This window comes from Miniopterus schreibersii (genome assembly GCF_964146895.1).
Source record: "Miniopterus schreibersii genome assembly, chromosome: 2".
In the NCBI taxonomy this organism is placed as follows: Eukaryota; Metazoa; Chordata; class Mammalia; order Chiroptera; family Miniopteridae; genus Miniopterus; species Miniopterus schreibersii.
Window position 1 is genome coordinate 149355347 of NC_138102.1, and position 18256 is coordinate 149373602.

The following is an 18256-nucleotide window of genomic DNA, read 5'->3' on the forward strand; positions in this document are numbered from 1 at the left end:
TGTTTTTCCTTTTATTATTTGTGTCCTTTCATTTCATGATTTTGAAAGATTAGATGCACTTTGTCGGAAAATATTTCAGAGCTCTTACTTTGGAACCCTGGGACCATCTAACAACGAACGTTGTGTTAGTTTTATGCTTCAATCCACAAGTAACAGTTAAGAAATGGTGCCTGTGCATTAACATAGGATAATGACCCCCCGAACATCTGGGAATATTCGGAATCTAATGTGGTTCCTTGCGCTCCCACTTCCGATTCCTAAATCTCTGCTGGAACCCTGTCGTCAGGGACTCGACTCTCCCCCAGGCCCATGGTCCTCTGTCACCTTCAGCTTAGTCTCCCTACGCGGAGACTCTCTTTGCAGTCTCTTCATTCTTAAAAGCCGTCTTGTGATAGTTTTCTTAGTCTCCAAGCCATCACACCCTTTCCTGACCCTGCACTGCAAAGAAGAGCGAACATATGATTGTTTTTGTTTTTGTTTTTTACTTCACTCCGTAATGACTTTTTAACAACCCATATTACTGAAATCACTCCCCCCAAAATCACAAAATTGCTCCTTCTATCTGCTGAATCCAATGGCCTCGTCTTTGTTTTTCCTCCAAGTTATTCTTTCTCCTTGAAAGTCCTTCAGGGTAGGCGCTGCATCTTACTGGGTTTGCATGCTCTATCTTACGTACACTGCATTTTATTGGGCTTGCATCTAATTAGTTGTACAGATAACAAGCATAGTCTGTCCTTGCACTGGAGGTACTTGGACACCAGCTACCCAGCTACATAGACAATGTCTGTTCTTACTGAGGACATGCATTTTCCCACACAAATGGTGTGGCTCCAACCTGAGATATCATTCACACATTCATTAACATTCTAAAGAAAACATTGAAACATCAGTTCTCTTAAGAATCTCCAAATCCCTCCCAAATAGGTAATAGTCACACTTTCTCAGAGTGCTCAAAGCAAGCCATCCAATTACTGAATTGCAGAGCCTAACAAATAATTGCGATTCGAAGACAGATACTTCAAAACTTCTAATATTAGCCATGTAAATTCTCTGGTGAAGTATATACATTAATTGCATGCAAACAAACAAAATGCATGTTTTTCTCTATACTTATAAAACTGTATCATGATTTTCTTTTCTAATAGAGAAATTTATCTGAAGTTGGAGAGATTTTATTTTAATACAAAACAATAAAAATGTTAATAAAATATGGTAAGAGTGGTAGAAATGAAATTGAATTCACAGAGATGTTAAAAGATAATTTACTTGTAGCACTTTAGATAAAACTCAGATTGAAAGCTGGGATATTAAAACAACTCCTGGAAACTCTTTAAAACCCCGTAACTCACATTCTGATGATAAAACTCCCCATGCTATAGAGAGACAAAGACCACGCTGTGTTGTAGTCAATGACTAAATCAAATTTTGTGTTTAACTCTACATACAACTATAGTGGCCACAGGCACATACTCTCAAAAAATAACTCTAGAATAATTTATTATACTGCAATATGTTGAATCAAATGTTGCCTTTACCAGGACAAGTATTATTTTCTAAATCATTTCACTGCACTCCTTTCCATTATGACTAATATTAACCTTTTTATTTAGAACAGAGCTAAACAATGAAGTATATTTACATTAGATTAAATATTTCTTTTCCATTTTAAAATGTTTATTTTAAGCTCTTTTTAACATGATTCAAATAACTCATTCAAGATTGATTTTCTCTTCAAAATTTACCCATGGCGCTCAGGTTGCTTAAAGTAAGACAAGCAAAAGCACAGAAAGAAAAGTAACTGTATCTCCTCATAGAGTGTTTTCATATCTTCTTTGGATTAATTATGGACCATTTCCTCCACTGAACTTTGAATGTTCAGTTGTGGCCTTAGCTGCTAAGGGACATGGCTTCACAGGTGGAACTGACACATCCCCTACGCATCTGACATGACCCTGAAGAGAGAGTCACATGCTCTGTGTTCTCTTCCGGCCCTGCAGGGACAGGAGGGCTTGGCCAAATAGTGATTCCTGTCAGGGAACTAAATCACCCCAAGCACAAAGAAGCTTATTTAACTTTAGGCTCCAGGGCATTTAGCAGTGAACAAACTAGACATTCTTTTAACAATAAATCATTTTAAAAAAAATTTAAACTAATATTTAGGAAAAATACAGAATTACTGAATTAATCATGAATAAATAATATTTATAATTTTACTGTGAAAGGTTAAAAATAGTGATGACTTTTAATTTGTCCTTTTGCCATGATTTCAGTCTAATAGTGGTTCCCTAATGCTGTTTATAAGACTAATTCTATATTTCAGTCATAGATCTAAAAAATATTTTAAAAGAAAATCAAGCCAATGCCCTCGCTGTTTTTTCTCCCCTATGAAAGGAAACTAATGCTGCCAATATTACTTTTAGATTTGAATGCTTAAATAAATTGAATATAAGTACAGTAGTCCCCCATTATCCATTCACTTTCCTCAGTTTCAGTTGCCCATGGGCATTTGCAGTGTAAAAATATTACATGAAAAATTCCAGAAATAAAGAATTTTTAAGTTTAAAATTTCGCTCTGTTCTGAGCAGTGTGACAAAGTCTCCTGTTGTCCTGCCCAGATGTGAATCCTCCCTTTGTCCAGTGTATCCACACAGTGTACTCTGCCCACCTGTTAGTCATTCAGTAGCCTTCTTGGTTATCAGACTCTGGTGGTATGGCAGTGCTTGTGTTCAAGTAACCTTTTTTTTTTAAAGAGAGTCAAAATTGTTAGATAAATAATGCTCCAGAGTCTAGAAAACCAATGGGATTAAAGTCTTACATCTGCTTTAATTCTCTCTTTAAATATATATTCTTTCTGAAGAGGTGTTAATAAAATCAAATGAACTATATAGTATTTGTATATTCAAATGACAATCATTGTTTTTAACTCTTATGATCTCCCAGTCTGATGGTGGAGCAGACTGTTAACACATCAAATGCACCTACCATGTTAACATCAGTTCTTTTCCATAGTAGGTTAAAAAACATATATATATGTATATTACATATTTTATATGTATTAAAAACAAAAGCATCTAGTGCATATGCTAACCTTGTTGCAGACAAAACAAATTATATTTGATAATGAATTCTGTACATATATATACAGAATATATATACACATATATATATTCTGTTATTCTGTGTGTGTGTGTGTGTGTGTGTGTGTATATATATATATATATATAGGCTAAGATAGTTCACAATAATATTAATGTCTTAGGAACTTATTAGACTGAAATTGTAGGTTTGTTTATTTATCTAGTCTTTGTTCTCAAACAGAATTTTTTAAAATTTCTTTCACATCTATTTTTTTTCTTTCTTATTTTAAACATTTCATTTATTTATTTAAATTTCAGTTTACTTTCAATATTATTCTGTATTAGTTTCAGATGTACAGCATAGTGGCTAGACATCCATGTACTTTACAGAGTGTTCCCTCAGATATTCCAAGTATCTACCTGGCCCCATACATAGTTATTTACGATATTATTGACTACATTCCCTATGCTGTACTTGACATCTCTGTGACTTTTCTGTACCTACCAATCTGTACTTCTTAATCCCTTCAAACAGGAAATTTAAGCGGGTGGAGCGTAATAAATTTATTAACTGCTCAATGAAATGATAATCTAAAAATAGGTAGCCTAGAGAAATGTTTGCATGCACAGGAAAGAATGCTATAATCTGAAATAATCATAATGCATAATAAAATTATTATGAAGAACCCAAACCAATTATGGATTTTTTAAATTAAGTAAAAGAATGAACACTTTCAACTTTACCTCTCCTAATATATTAAAAACAAAAGCGTCTGATGCATATGTTAGTCTTGTTTACAAACAAAACAAATTATACTTTATAATGAATTCTTCTAAACCATGAGGTGCAAATGCCGCTGTGGCTTTGATCCCTGCCTCTCTTTTCATCTCGTAACTTCCAATGTCCAGAATCATCGTCTAACCCTTCTTATTTCTTTTTCCTTCTACACATAATTTGGAGGACCAACTAAGAACACTGTGCTGTGTTAAGCACTAAAGATAATAATATGAATAAAATCTGATTCGAGTCCTGAAGATGTTTTAGTAGAAATTAAGTACATACAATTAATTTAAATTCGATGTAAAAAATTCCTAATTTGTAAAAGTTTTCTCAATGAATGAAGCCCAGCTTAATAAAAGACTCATTTAGAACATAGAAATGATTTTTCATACCACACCTAATTGGATACTGAGATCAACACTTTGAAATAAATACAGTTGACTCATGAACAGGATGGGTTTGAACTGCACTGGTACATTTATATGCACAATTTTTTATCTTATAAACAGACAACATAAACTTATGGACTCGGTAACTACAATACAGTACTGTAAATGTATTTTCTCATAGTTTTCTTAACAACATTTTGCTTTCTCTAGCTTAAAATGAAATATTGTAAGAGTACAGTATATAATACATATTACATACACAATATATGTTAATCAACTGTTTATGGTATCGGTAAGGCTTCCAGTCAACAGTAGGCTGTTAGTTAAATCTGAGGAGTAAAAATTCACATGCAGATTTTCTGCTGCACAGGGGTCAGGGCCTTTACCTCTTGTGTTGTTCTAGCATCATCTATATGTGGAGAAGCAATGTTATCCTATTTTTACAGGAAAGGCAAATGAGTCCTAAAACAAATTATTTAACTAGCCTAGGCCACACTGCTTACATGCAGAGAAGATGCAACTTTAACTCGGGCCTCCTTATGGCTTAAAAGTCTATACTCTCTCTGCCTCTTTTAATCTATTTTATAACTAATGACTGTAACTAATTTTAACATACACATTTCTAACTACAAAATACGTTCTTTTCACCATTCCTCTCCTTTTATCAAACATACCTTAAAAAAATTAAAAGTAAATAAATAGCAGAATAACTTCATTAAACATGAAAATAAGCTCTATATCTAGTGTGAAAGTGTTGATTCTGGTGTTATATGTTATGCTGCTCTTTTCCTTCTTAGGTTGATCTGGTAAATAAACGTCAAAGCTGTCATTCGCACCTGAATGCACCACTTTCGGATATCAACTCACCAACTGCACCTGCAGATCTATTAGTGTGAGGATATGTCTTACAATGACACATTATTTTGAAGAAAGCTTTCATTGACTCTTTCATACAGTCAAAATTAAATGGGTTCTAATGAATTAAAAGCACATCTTTTAATTCTTCATTTGGGACCATCCACGTTATGATACACTTGTCTGAATCCAAAGAATACACCCAACTGTGCACTGTGATCTTAGCATTAAGTAATTGGACAGATAGAGGCCTGTGCTGCATTAGATAATGCCATGTCTTTCACTCAGCATAATGAGGCAGGAGCGGCCTTTCCATCAAATGGGAACCGGGCTTTATCCCACATAACATATGCTGGCATCTCTTGGAGAGTTGTTTTAATGGTACATAGCAAGACAAATATCCCCGTTTTAGAAAGTATTCTTGTTTTCTTGCAAGGATGAAAAATTTAAGGGGCCAATTTTTTGCATATTCAATCTTTTGAAATCAGGATGAAAGAAAAATAATTAAAGAGAAAGTTGGTTAAATTTTCTTACATTAAATATATAAAATTATTCCCTTAGGGTGATTAGAAATTACATGATCCTTAATGCTTACAAAAAATGGAAATATATTGCAATTATATTTCAATTGCAATATATTTCCATTTGTCAATTACAGAGTAGGCAATATTTTTATGAGTATGTTAAAGTTTAATATAAGCATTAACAGCATAATAAATTTTATTAAGTATATATTATGCATTAGACAGTAGTGACTGCTTTCCTTACATGTTTTTAAATCATAAATAAAATAATCTTATAAACTAAATAATTTTCATTTAGAGATAAGAAAACTGAGGCACAGAGGGTAAGTGGTGTGTCCCAGTCAGAGCTTTTACGTTTTATTGTGTTTTTAATCCTCACTTGAGGATATCTTTTCCATTGTTTTTTCAGAGAGAGTGGAAGGGAGAGAGGAAGAGAAACACCAGTGCGAGAGAGACACATCTGTTGGCTGCCTCCCATGTGTCCCCTGACTGGGGCTGGGGCTGGGGCTGGGGCTGGGAATCAAGCCTGCAACCGAGGTACATGCCCTTGCTGGGAGTCGAACCGGGACCTTGCAGTCTGTGGGCCGACGCTCTAACTATGGAGCCAAACTGGCCAGGGCCCCAGTCAGAGCTTTTAAGTGATGGCACCAGGATTCTGCAAAGGATCCTGTCCTGGAGCTTCAATACTGCACACTGCTCTCCCAGAAAGTGGTTTAAGAGTCAGGTTTTTAGAAGTAGAAAGCCCTGGATTTGAATCCCAGCTCTGTTTCACATGAGCTGGGTGTAATCCTAACTTCTTTATCTGTAAAATCAGGAATAACAATACCAATTGTATAAAATTATTGTGAGGATTAAGTGAAGCAATGAAAGCAGAGAGCTCAGCACTGTGTCTGATAACACAGCAAGTGCATAAATGGTGGTACCATAAAAGATGACTCATAAAAGATCCTGAAATATTTTCTTATGAAAGATTAACAAATGTGTTATAGGTTACAGGATTTAAATGTTCACAACTGAAAGGAGTGAATCATCTCATTATATCACTACAGAGCTGTATCTTGCTTTGTGAAAAAGACGGTTATTACTTCATAGGTTGGTTTGTTTGGCTCTGAAAACTTTTAAAGGAAGTTATTTTCTAAGCCCACTAAAGAAGTAATTCTTTAACAAAATACCACTTGAGCAAACATAATGTAGGAGGTGATGCTTAAGAAGGTAATGTCAGAAAGTTGTTGGCTGAAAGTAACAATCTTGCCAAGTTTTTAGGTTTGATATCACTCTCAAACAATTTTTTTCCAACATTTCTAAGGATAAGAAGTCATTGAGGTTGAAAATCTTCAGTTACATTCAAATTACTGATCGTGAGCACATGAAAAAGTATGTTTACCTTCTAAATATGATATCAAATATAAATCGTGTTCATAGATAGAGATATGAAATAATCAGATTGAATTTATTTCTCTCTGAGCCACTTTTGTTATTGTTCTTAACAACATATTTAGTTTTAATCACTTCTATTTTAAGATAAAAGAAAATCTCAGCCTGGCTGGGCATGGCTCAGCCATTGAGCATTGACCTAGGATCCAGGAGACTTCTATTCGATTCCGGGTCAGGGCACCTGAAGAGTTCTGGGCTCGATCCCCAGTAGGCGGCCTGCTGGAGGCAGCTGATGAATGATGACTCTCTCATCATTGATAGCTCTCTCTCTCTTTCTCTCTCCCTCTCCCTTCCTTTCTCTGAAATCAATAAAGGTATATTTTCAAAAAGAGGAAAAAAGAAAATCTCAGATCTTATGATAATTCTGCCCAGATGATCAACCTCTGTTACACTAAACCAATCCTTTTCTGAGATACAGAGCAAAGATTTGCAACAGAATTCCTAAGGAGGAAAGGGGGAGGTTTACACTCTTATCAACGCCAGAGTGTCCTTCCTCCCCATGAACATTTTTTTAAATTAAACATATTGGGGTGACATTGTTTAATAAAATTACATAGGTTTCAGTGTACAGTTCTATGATACATTATCTGTATATTGCATTGTGTGCCCACCACCCCGAGGCAAACCTTTTTCCGTCACCAAATACAAGGTGGGGCAAAAGTACGTTTACAGTTGTTTGTATGAAAAATGATACAATAATTAACAAATAATAATACAAGAATAAACTGTGTTTCGCATGCTCATGATTGTAAACCTGCTTTTGCCCCACCCTGTATTTGACCCCCTTTACCCTTCACTACCCCTCCCCTCTAGTAACCACCATACTGTTCTCTGTGTCTGAGTGTTTGTTTGTCTTGTTTATTCATTTGTTGCTTTCAGTTTTATACCCCACATAGGAGTGAAATCATATGGTTCTTCACTTTTTCTGTCTAACTTATTTCACTTAGCATGATATTCTTGAGATTCATCCATGTTGTTGCAATGTCAGTACTTCATCTTCCTATGAGCAGTTTTGTACTTCAAAAATGTGTTCATATAAGATGTAGTTCATATTGTAGTCAAGAGATCACAGGAAAAATAAGCTCAATGAGATTTTTTAAAAAGTGTATATAATTTTTTAACTCAAGTTTACTTAAACCAACTTAATCATTTGCGGGGTTTTTTTTCAGTTTTATTTTGAAATGAATACTTATTAAATCAAATTAAGTGCATTATCTCTTGGCATGAAATTATACCTTTAAAACCTCTAGTCAGATCATGCCCCGGTTTCATTTCATTTTTATTTTTCCAGAAAGTCTACTGTGTTCAGCCCATCACACAGAAGCCTCTATTGCAAACATAGGAAGCTCCAGCAGATAGGAGTGAAAACCAAACACAAGGATCCTGGCTACGTGGTGCCTGTGTTATATAAAACATCAACTTCTATTAACTACACATCCTAAAGAGATTTCTGTGAGGTAGAGAAGACGGAACAGCTGTGTTTATTTTACAGCAACGACGACAACAGAGGATTTGAGTCATATTTAATTTCAGAGTTAAGGATGAAACCTAAGCCTCTGCTGGAGCTCCACTACGGCTCATGTGGATGGACGCACGTCAGGAGGCCGCTGGAGGGCCGCCCCCCAGGGAAGCTCAGTGAGCGCGAAGAGGAGCCAGGCCGATCAGAACTGAATCCTGAACCCTGCAAGTAGTTATATTAAGCGAGGTAAGCTATTTAATGTGCCTGAGGCAACTGCTCATTAAGGAACACTGGGTAGTAATGCCTACAGAACATAACGAATGTATGCGAAAACACTCAGTGCAGACCGATATTTTAGTGTTTCCTTCCTTGATGACAGCATCATCATATTTTTAATCTGGTAAATTTCATGAAATTACATGAAACTTTAAGAGATCGTTTATTAATGAAAGTCCTGTGGATAATTTGGTTTTAAAAACTAAAGACAGACGAATTCTATTTAGAAGTTAGGTCACAGAATGAGGTAGCCAGAAATGTGGATAAATGATATTAAGATATCAAAGAAGAGTGTCAATGGTAGTCTGTCATCCATTAAAAATCTTTCTTCTCCCCAAATAAAACACTGAAAATAAAAATTGGCAAGGCATAGTAAAAATAAACAGACTCAGGGAGCCTATAAAATATTTCTTTTCAGGGGCAGGGGATAATAGAAAAAGGAGCTATTATTAGAATCAGAACAATATTTTTGCCTAGAAATGCAAGGGAAAAGAAAATAGAGTGGAGTACCTCATGTACTGAAGCTATTTAAATGGAGTTGGTATTTAGCATAAAAAAAAAAAAGTGAACCTAAATGGAAGAACAGCCAAGGTTGAGCTGTGGTAGGTAAAAGAACATATTTAGAGTGACTCCTAAAATAAAAAACAAACAAACCACATTACGCTATTTCTCAGAGATGTACAACTCCCCAAATGGTATAGATCTGAGAAGTTCTACCACATTCTCTCCTCTCCTTGCTTGCCCTGTCCTCCCTGCCCACACCGTCCATCCATGTGGCCATTCAATTATAAATGTGTTTGAGACACACACAAAATTGTGACACAAAAAACTATGAACTTTCGAAATCATGCTTAATCAATAGTCTGCCCGATTAAGATTCACAATTTACATTAAAGTTTATATTCTAAATACCAATGTCATTTAAGTGGTCTCCGGCTGAATATACATACCTGTGTCACACCCACATTGTTTAAATGAATCACTTACCTCAGAGCATTACTTATTTCCAAATGCATTCAACTATAAAGTGGCATTGTACTTTAAAATATTTCCATATGTGTTTTTAGTAAATTACCTACCCGTAAACTTTTAAGAAACTTAAAATGTTTCTTCTACATACCAGCACCATCTGTCCTAATTCTGTTTGAGGGTATACTCGGCTCTCCTATACCCAATGTGTTGGTCGCTACCACACGAAACTCATATTCCATCCACGGGATTAAATCCACTGCTCTTGCCGCCTCCATATTTCCTTCAATAATTGGGGGATCTAAATAAAGTGAACATTAAATAGAGAATGTTATTTGAAGAGCATTACTTTTATAATAGCTCATATTTATTTTACTATTTTGAGAAAACGGCACGTATTTCATTGGGTTGAAGTAAAAATAAAAACAGGGAATGACAAACTGTTAAGTTCAGGGGAGTAAGAGGAGAGGTCATTAATAAATAACAAACCGAAGGAGTGATATGCATATGAATCATCTATTTACCACGTCTAGGGTGGGAGGTTTGACAAGATCCCAGGTCATGCCTAGGCTGGCAGTCCACAGGCTACACCTTGAATAGTAAGGAGCTGTATTATCAAGGTTGAATCTAGAAAGGTTTTATGAAGCAAGGGTACAACTGAGTTAAAAATTTTATGGACTGCCACTGATAAAGAGTATGCATAGTGAATGATTTCTTACTAGGACACCTATATGTTGATTAGTTGGTGTCTTAGATTTACACCCAAATCAGTTGGGGTCATGATAATAAATGTTATAATAATTCATTAAGATTTATCAAGTACTTCTCAGAATTCATGCTGCTAGATGCCAGAACTAATGGGAAGATTATAAATTATGGGTAGTATATGATCTGAGATTGCTTATTTTAGATGTGATAAAACATACAATCTGCGCAGGACAATACATTACTTTAAACTCTTTTAAAATATTTCCGTATGTACATATGCATGTAAATACCTGTACAGCACTTATGTGGAAAATTTGTTTCTTTAGGCTTGTCTATGACTCATTATCTTATTGGGGAATTTTATCTGCAAGGCAGACCATAAATACATAGCTTTTCAAAATGCACCATTTCCACAATAAATTCTAAGCATTCCAGTGTATAGTTTTTACTTTTGGACAAATTCTGTATGGTTCAGACTATCCCATGTCTCATCCTGCCATAGTTTTAACCCTCTTGGACATTATTTTTGCCATCTATTCTCTTCTTGTTATAAACTTGTTCTATATATTTGACATATATTTTTGACTTTCTGATTAAAAGTTTGGCTCTGCCTTACCCTCTGTTTTGATTCTGCCTCTTTATCTCCCCAGCCCTCTCTCATACAAATCAGAATTTGCTTGTCTTAGTTCATATATACATAGGGCCTTTTTTTAGGTAACTGGAAGAGGGAAGGTGAAGTATTGGTTTGTGAAGGTTCTTCATGGAGAAAGGGGAAAAATAGAGCTTGTTGTTATGACACTGGGTAGGTGGTATCTCTTCCCCATCAGATACCATCCAATGGTTTTGAGGCTCCAATAAAAGGAGAGGCTCTAGTGAGTAGAATGGTGGTTGCCAAAAAGACACATCTATGTTCAAATAACCAGAACCTATGAATATCACCTTATTTTTAAAAAAAGGGTCTTTGTTGACCCTTCTAAGACTGTACTAAAGTTAAGGATCTTCTAATAAGATCATCCTGGATTATTTAGGCATGTTCTAAGCCTATGACAAGTGTCCTTATAAGAGAAACACAGAGGAGGGAAACATACAGAAAAGGGGTACAATGTGATGTGGCCACAAGCCAAGGGACACTTAGAGCCACTGGTAGTGGAAGAGACAAGGAATAGATTATTCCCTAAGGCCCTTGGAGAGAATGGAGCCTTGCAAAGGGCTTTTGGCCTCTAGAACTGTGAGAGAGTAAATTTCTATTGTTTTAAGCCCCCCAGTTTATGGTTATGTTTTAGGGCAGCTGCAGGAAACTAATACAGAAGTTTAAAGGCAGAGCTGATGGAACTATTTGAGATTTTGTGATTTTATGAGACTGGGGAGTCCAAGTATAAAAGTGTGGTAGAAATCTTAAAGGAGGCAATCTGATCCTCAACCCTGATTGCTATGTTGCAAAACCCAGCACCATTTAAGTGCCTGAAGAATGGAAATGTTAGTACTATTCTAAAGGGTTCTATTGGCAAGGGCATAGTGTTCTCATTATGGTGAAGGCTACACTGGGACTTTTCCAAGCTACTGGCCAGTCAACAGGTATGGGCTGGTGTAGGCTGTGTCAGAACAGGAAGAACCAGATAGATGTGCAGTGGAGACTGCAGCTCATGGATCGATTTGAGCACATGTGGGAACCCAATGTGAAAATATCCCCAAACACATGGGAGATCTGGGGTGTGTTTAAAGAGGAGAAAGTCATACTTGACCACAGAAAAAATTTAAAGGAATGGTGAGAGATAAAGTAGTAAAAGTCAACTGGGGTCACTTTGTGGTAGTCTATGAATTCCAGCTGAGAAGTAAGGCCTGTGACTTTAATGACTAAGATGAGGAAAGGAAGGAGACCAAGCAAAAAGCCTTGGAGTTACGATCATGAGAAGACAGACGTCAGAGGGAAACCCTTATTCCAGTGATGTAAATAACTCTTTCAAGAAGGGAAACTAGAGTGGGTGCTAGGAAGAATGCACCCTCTGAATGATTAGAAAATAACTTGATGTTTATAATTAAGAATAATATTCCCTACCTGAATTGCCAAAGGTATGAAAACTGCTCTTTCTAGAACAAAACCAGTTGCAATAATTCTTGTTAATATACATTAACATCAGTACTTATGAGAATATAAATATCTGAAACAAACCGGTTTTAGTACATATTTATAATATTTACCCAGTAAAACTATATATGCAAGAAGTAGGGATAAGAGCAAAAAAAAATGACTAGTAATTTAATATGAATTAAATAATATGTCTAGAATTTAAAGAGTCTCTTCTATCCGGCCTGCTTTCCTTCCACCAGATTGGGGCAGAAGTTTTGATCCACACCACATCAAGGGAACAAGAGCTAAAAGCTTGCTTTCTCTCTAACTTAATCTCCAATCGTGAGGTAGGCAGGCCACATAATTAATACAGCTGGAATTTCAAGACTGGTGATAGCCATGAAAGGCCCACAGAAAAAATATTTCTTCTGCTTTCTCATTTGTTCATTCATAGCCATCATTTGAGCACATATACTTGTTTTAGCTCTAGTGCACATTTTTATTTGCTTTATTCTGAGCCCTAAATATCCCTATAAGTGAATGTGTACCTCACGCACTCTTCTCCGACCCCTTCCACCCTGGTAGGGCCAGTTGAATTCATTTTCTTTTCCCAGCACCACCTACTCAGGCTGGGAACAGACAGAGGTTAGTTTTACTTTGGAAGCAGATTCATGCCCCAAGCCAAATGCAGGAGAAAAACAGTCAGGAGCAGAGAGACTTTGTGTCCCCTCTCTTCAGCCAAATTCCTCACAACCTGCTTGCTATTCCTGGAGTCAGGAAGAGAGGAGAGTACTTTATACAATAAAGGAAAGTACTGAGAATCAGGAATGGGACCTCAAGTTCCAGATTTGTTACTGGGTCAGTTCTGAGTGGGGCCACTGTTCATAAATAATCTCAATAATAAAAAATCAGATCGTAATAGAAACATAAACACACACACACAAACATATATACACACCATGTCCACAATCTGTGGAACACATTAAATATCTAACATACATGTCAATAGAGATCAAGGGGGGGAGAGGGAGAGAGAGAGAGAGAGAGAGAGAGAGAGAGAGAGAGAGGAAGGGAGGGAAGAAGGGAGGGAGGGAGGGAGGGAGGGAGGGAGGGAGGGAGGGAGGGAGGGAGGGAGGGAGGGAGAAAATGACTAAAAATTTCCAAAGTTGTAGGAAGATATCAACTCAAAGATCTAAGATGCCAGTAAGCCTCCATTAGGATAAATACATTCCCATCCAGCTTAAAAGCAAATATAAAGAGAAATATTGAAAGTAGCTAAAGGAAATGGATACAATAAATGCAGGGATATAAAGTAAGAATAATAGTTGCCTTCTCATCAGAAATAATACAGGCAAAAAGACAAAGGCACAATATTCTTAAAGTGCTTCTAATAAAAAGAAACTTCACATTTATATCTAAATAATATTATTTAAATATGAAATGAATGACATTTTTTAATGTACAGAAGCTGAAAGTCTTTGACTCCAGCAATTTGAACAATCAGAAATGTTAAAAGAGTTCTTTACTTAGGGAAATTATACCATACAGAAGTCCATTTCTACAGAAAGGAATGGAGAATCAAGAAATAGTATATATATTGGTAACTATAAAGGGACTTAGAAACAACTTTCAGTAAATTGAGAATAAAAGAGAACTTCTTCGCCCTGGCCTGTGTGGCTCAATGGGTAGAGCGTCAGCCTGCAGACCAAAAGGTCTGAGGTGCAATTCCTGGTCAAGGGCACATACCTGGGTTGCAGGTTCAGTCCCCCGCCAGTAGTGGCAGGTGTGGGAGGCAACAATCTATGTGTCTCTCTCACGTCGATGCTTCTCTCTCTCTCCTCCTCTCTCCCTTCCACTCTCTCTCTAAAAATCAATGGAAAAAATATCCTCCGGTGAGGATTAAAAACAGAAATAGAACCTCCTCAACCTAATAAAGGGCATCTAGGATGACATATTTAAAGTGTCAAAAGAAAAAAATACTGTCAACCAAGACTATTATATCAAACAAAACTCTCTTTTAAAACAGAAGGTCAAATAAGGACGTGTTCAGATAAGCAAACACTGAAACAATTGTTTGCTAGCAGACCTACTTTAGAAGAAATAGTAAAGGGAGTTCTTCAGGCTGAAAGCAGTTGACCCCAGACAGTAATTTATAAAAATACCCCAAGAATAAGGAGCAGTGGTAAAGTATTATGTAATTATAAAAGACAGTATAAATATATATTTCTTCTTTCTTCTATTTTCTGATTTTATCTATTTACTCATCCATATACACATATGTATAAATATATATATATACTTACATGTGTGTACATAAAACACGTGTGTGTATTGTGTTAAAAAAATTAATTGTGTGGAAATAAAATAGTGTTGTTGGGCCTACAGCATATAGACATGTAATATATTTGACAACTTAAAGGGGCAGGTGGAAGCAACGCTGTATTTGGATAATGAAATATCATAAGATAGTAACTCAGACTTATAGTAACAAATGGGGAGGACCAGAAATGGTAAATAAAAAAGTTAATATAACAAATTCTATAAATATATACTTGCTTTCCTTTCCTTAACTGATTTGAAAGACAATTAGAAAAGATATAACATGAAAACAGGAACCATGATAAAGTTGGGGTGGCCAGACTAATATAAGAAGCGCCCTATTTAAAATGCTACTCCTGCCCATTGTCATATATGCGGTCTGTCACTGACCAAAACATCATTATGTGGCACATGACTGTATTTTTATAGATAATACTTACACTCACAAGCATAATATAATAAAGATGTATCACCCATTTCTAATTCATTTGAACGTCCTATGTTTATGTGGAGGAACACTGAATACTAAAATATATGTTAAGCCCTTGCAACAGGTTTCCAGTTTATATTTGGTTCATCTCTCATGATAGGAAGAAATTATCAAAGTACATCAGAAATCATCAAAGAAAAGCACATTTAAATTAAAAACTCTCAGTGAGCAATACAAATAAATTTCACTATGTTAAGAAAAGCTAAAAGGAGAGTAGGCTTAGGTTATATTGGGATTAGTTCTTTTTTCAATTTTTCAAAGGGAGAAACATTTTACTCAACACTTTTGTCTTTTTTTTCTTCCCTCTGGTGAAACCGAGCCCATATGTCTATGTATCTCCTTGTATAAAAAAGAATTTCTGACAACCACAAGTTTGTTTTAAAATATTGTCAAAAATGAAAAGCATAAATGTTATTTTATCAAAAGAGCCCTCTATCTTCTTTGATGTTACAGGAGAGAATAAACTGCTGTATGATATTATAGTCTAGTCATGAGAAATGGCAATGTTAGTAGTTACAGACAGGGGAAAGGACCCACTTACAATGATTTTTTTTCCCCTGATCAACTTTTAGGAACTCTTAATATGAGAAAAGAAAACAGTTGAGATCCAAAACTTCTTTAGAAATATGTTTTGAGGAAATTTAAACCAGGGAAGATCATCCTCAGAATGTAAAGAGTTATGGTTGTAAGATTTGGATGTTTAAATCAATATTTCTGATCAAATTTAAAAATGCGGAACTATAGAACCTATATAATTGAAAAAGTGGGTCATAAATAATAAACTATAGATTCCATTTGAAAGAGAGAGAGACCTCAATGATAAAAAAGCCAGGAGGCCTCCTTTGTTTCTTATTCTAGATTTAGACATATAGCTTCTTCTTCTCCAATAGGTTTAAAATATTTAAGTTCCTTGTGGTTTTTTTCACTATCAAAGCACTGGGATATTTTTTAAAAAGCTTAAAAATAAAAAGGCATTTAGGGGCAGATAATAAAATTCTTAAAATATCCAGGTTTTGAATTTAAGAATTCATTTTAAAAATATGCACAGATTAATTGGACAAATACAACTCACCAGTCTTTGCATCTTTCCAGTCATCGGAAAGAATAGTCTTGGTCTGGATAGTATATTTAGAAATAGGACTATGGTTGTCTGAACCGCGGCTCCAAGTAAGCGCCACAGAAGTGGCTCTGATGTCCTCTATCCGCAGACCACCTGGAGGGCCTGGAGGGCCTGGAATGAAAATTTAGGTAATGAATCAATGAATCCCAAATAGTGAATTAAGTACACATTTGAATACACACATGTCCTCCTTGCAATTAATCTAAAGAACATTTAAAAGAATAACCAGTTTTGTCACATTCCTTTTAAATATAAACTGTAAGAAGTGATATTGATATTATTTATGGTTTTCACTAAATGATCTCATTGGTCTCTTTCTGATAAATGCTGTCATTTAAAAATGGCATTATTATTCAGAATACATATTATATTGTTTGACTCATGAAATACAATTGGTCTCAATGGGACATAACACAGATTGTAACACAGTGAAAATGAATGAACGCTTGCTCTGTTCATGAGTCAGCGACAATACAACTATTCAGTCCAGACGTGAGGATAGTTAGTGAAATATTTCATTCTGCTTCCCCAAAATGGGACAAATACATTTTTATAACCCTAGGTATTATAGGTGGTTTATTTTCCTTGGCGTAAAAATTTCTAGGAATGATGTTATTTTGTGTAATACATTTCATGTTAGCTTTAGTAATAGGAATACATACTATTAAAAGAAATATTTCCACTTTTATAAAATGTAGAAAACAATTATAAACTCAGAGCTATACCAGGATTGCTCTGAAAACATCAAATTATATAATGAAGCATCTTAGGACACAAGAATGATCCCTGCAGTACCTAAAATAATGTTAAAATAGATTTGTATAGATGATTCATAACTTAGTACAAATATTATTCATTTATTCTCTAAACAGAGCACTGTGCTAGGTGGTAGAAATGAAAAGATAAATGAGATGTAACTTTTGGGTTTTGAGTAGCTTTTTGTCTTGAAAAGGGTGAAATGAACCAGAAAACAAATAACTATAATAGAAAATAGTAAATGCCATGATAATGGTAGAGAGAACCCTTATACTTGCTTCAGAATTTGATTTTTAAAATGAGAAAAATGTCCTCTAAGTGGTACAGTGGCATCCATCACTTAAAACGCCAAAGAAGTTTCTCAGTTATTAGAGCTCCACTCCTTGAATAGATATTTCAGAAAATGGCATCACTTGTGTTCTTTGAACCAGAAAGGAAGCCACTCCTAAGAGAATTCGACAAATCGACTATAATAATCAGCAACTTTGGTAAAGTGGCACCTTTATTCTTTCATATCGAATAGATGCATGCGTTTATCTTTTAGCTAAAAATAAATATCTTCCTATTTATATATCAGATCAGAGGCTTAGCCTACATGACTAGCTTTTTTCCTCCATATGGGCTTTGGTCTTTGCAAAGGTATAGAGAACACCCCAAACCTTCGCCAGCTTCTGTGTGGTTGGTCTCAAGGGGGCAGATGTGTGTAGGTCAACACAAATGTATTACTAATAATATTAAAATAACACAAGACACACCCTGTTGATGATGGTAAATTTTATTATTTGGAAACAAATAAAACAAAGGTAAAGTTTTATTAATGTATAATTTGTAATAGCAGATTTATACCTCTTGATAGTAACTAAAAGTAACAATGATACACCATCCAAAATAAATGAAAATGGGCACATAAATAATATAGAACACATTTGGCATTTGGAAAGAACACAGTGCATTTTTGACATGTAGAAACCACATTGAAAGAGTGCACATTCTTGATCAGAACCAAGAAACTCATTACTTCACATAAAGCA

At 35.4% G+C, this 18256-nt stretch overlaps 1 protein-coding gene across 2 annotated transcripts in view; it reads right to left on the bottom strand.

Annotated features, from left to right (window-relative positions):
• CNTN1 (contactin 1) overlaps positions 1-18256 on the bottom strand; it is a 266848-nt gene that overhangs the window by 41444 nt on the left and 207148 nt on the right. For both annotated transcript variants that reach the window (XM_081131031.1, XM_081131032.1), the window contains 2 exons: positions 16422-16580; positions 9916-10065 (listed from right to left, as the gene is read on the bottom strand). In XM_081131031.1, coding sequence (XP_080987157.1) covers positions 9916-10065; positions 16422-16580 — 309 coding nt within the window. The remainder of the gene's footprint in view (positions 1-9915; positions 10066-16421; positions 16581-18256) is intronic.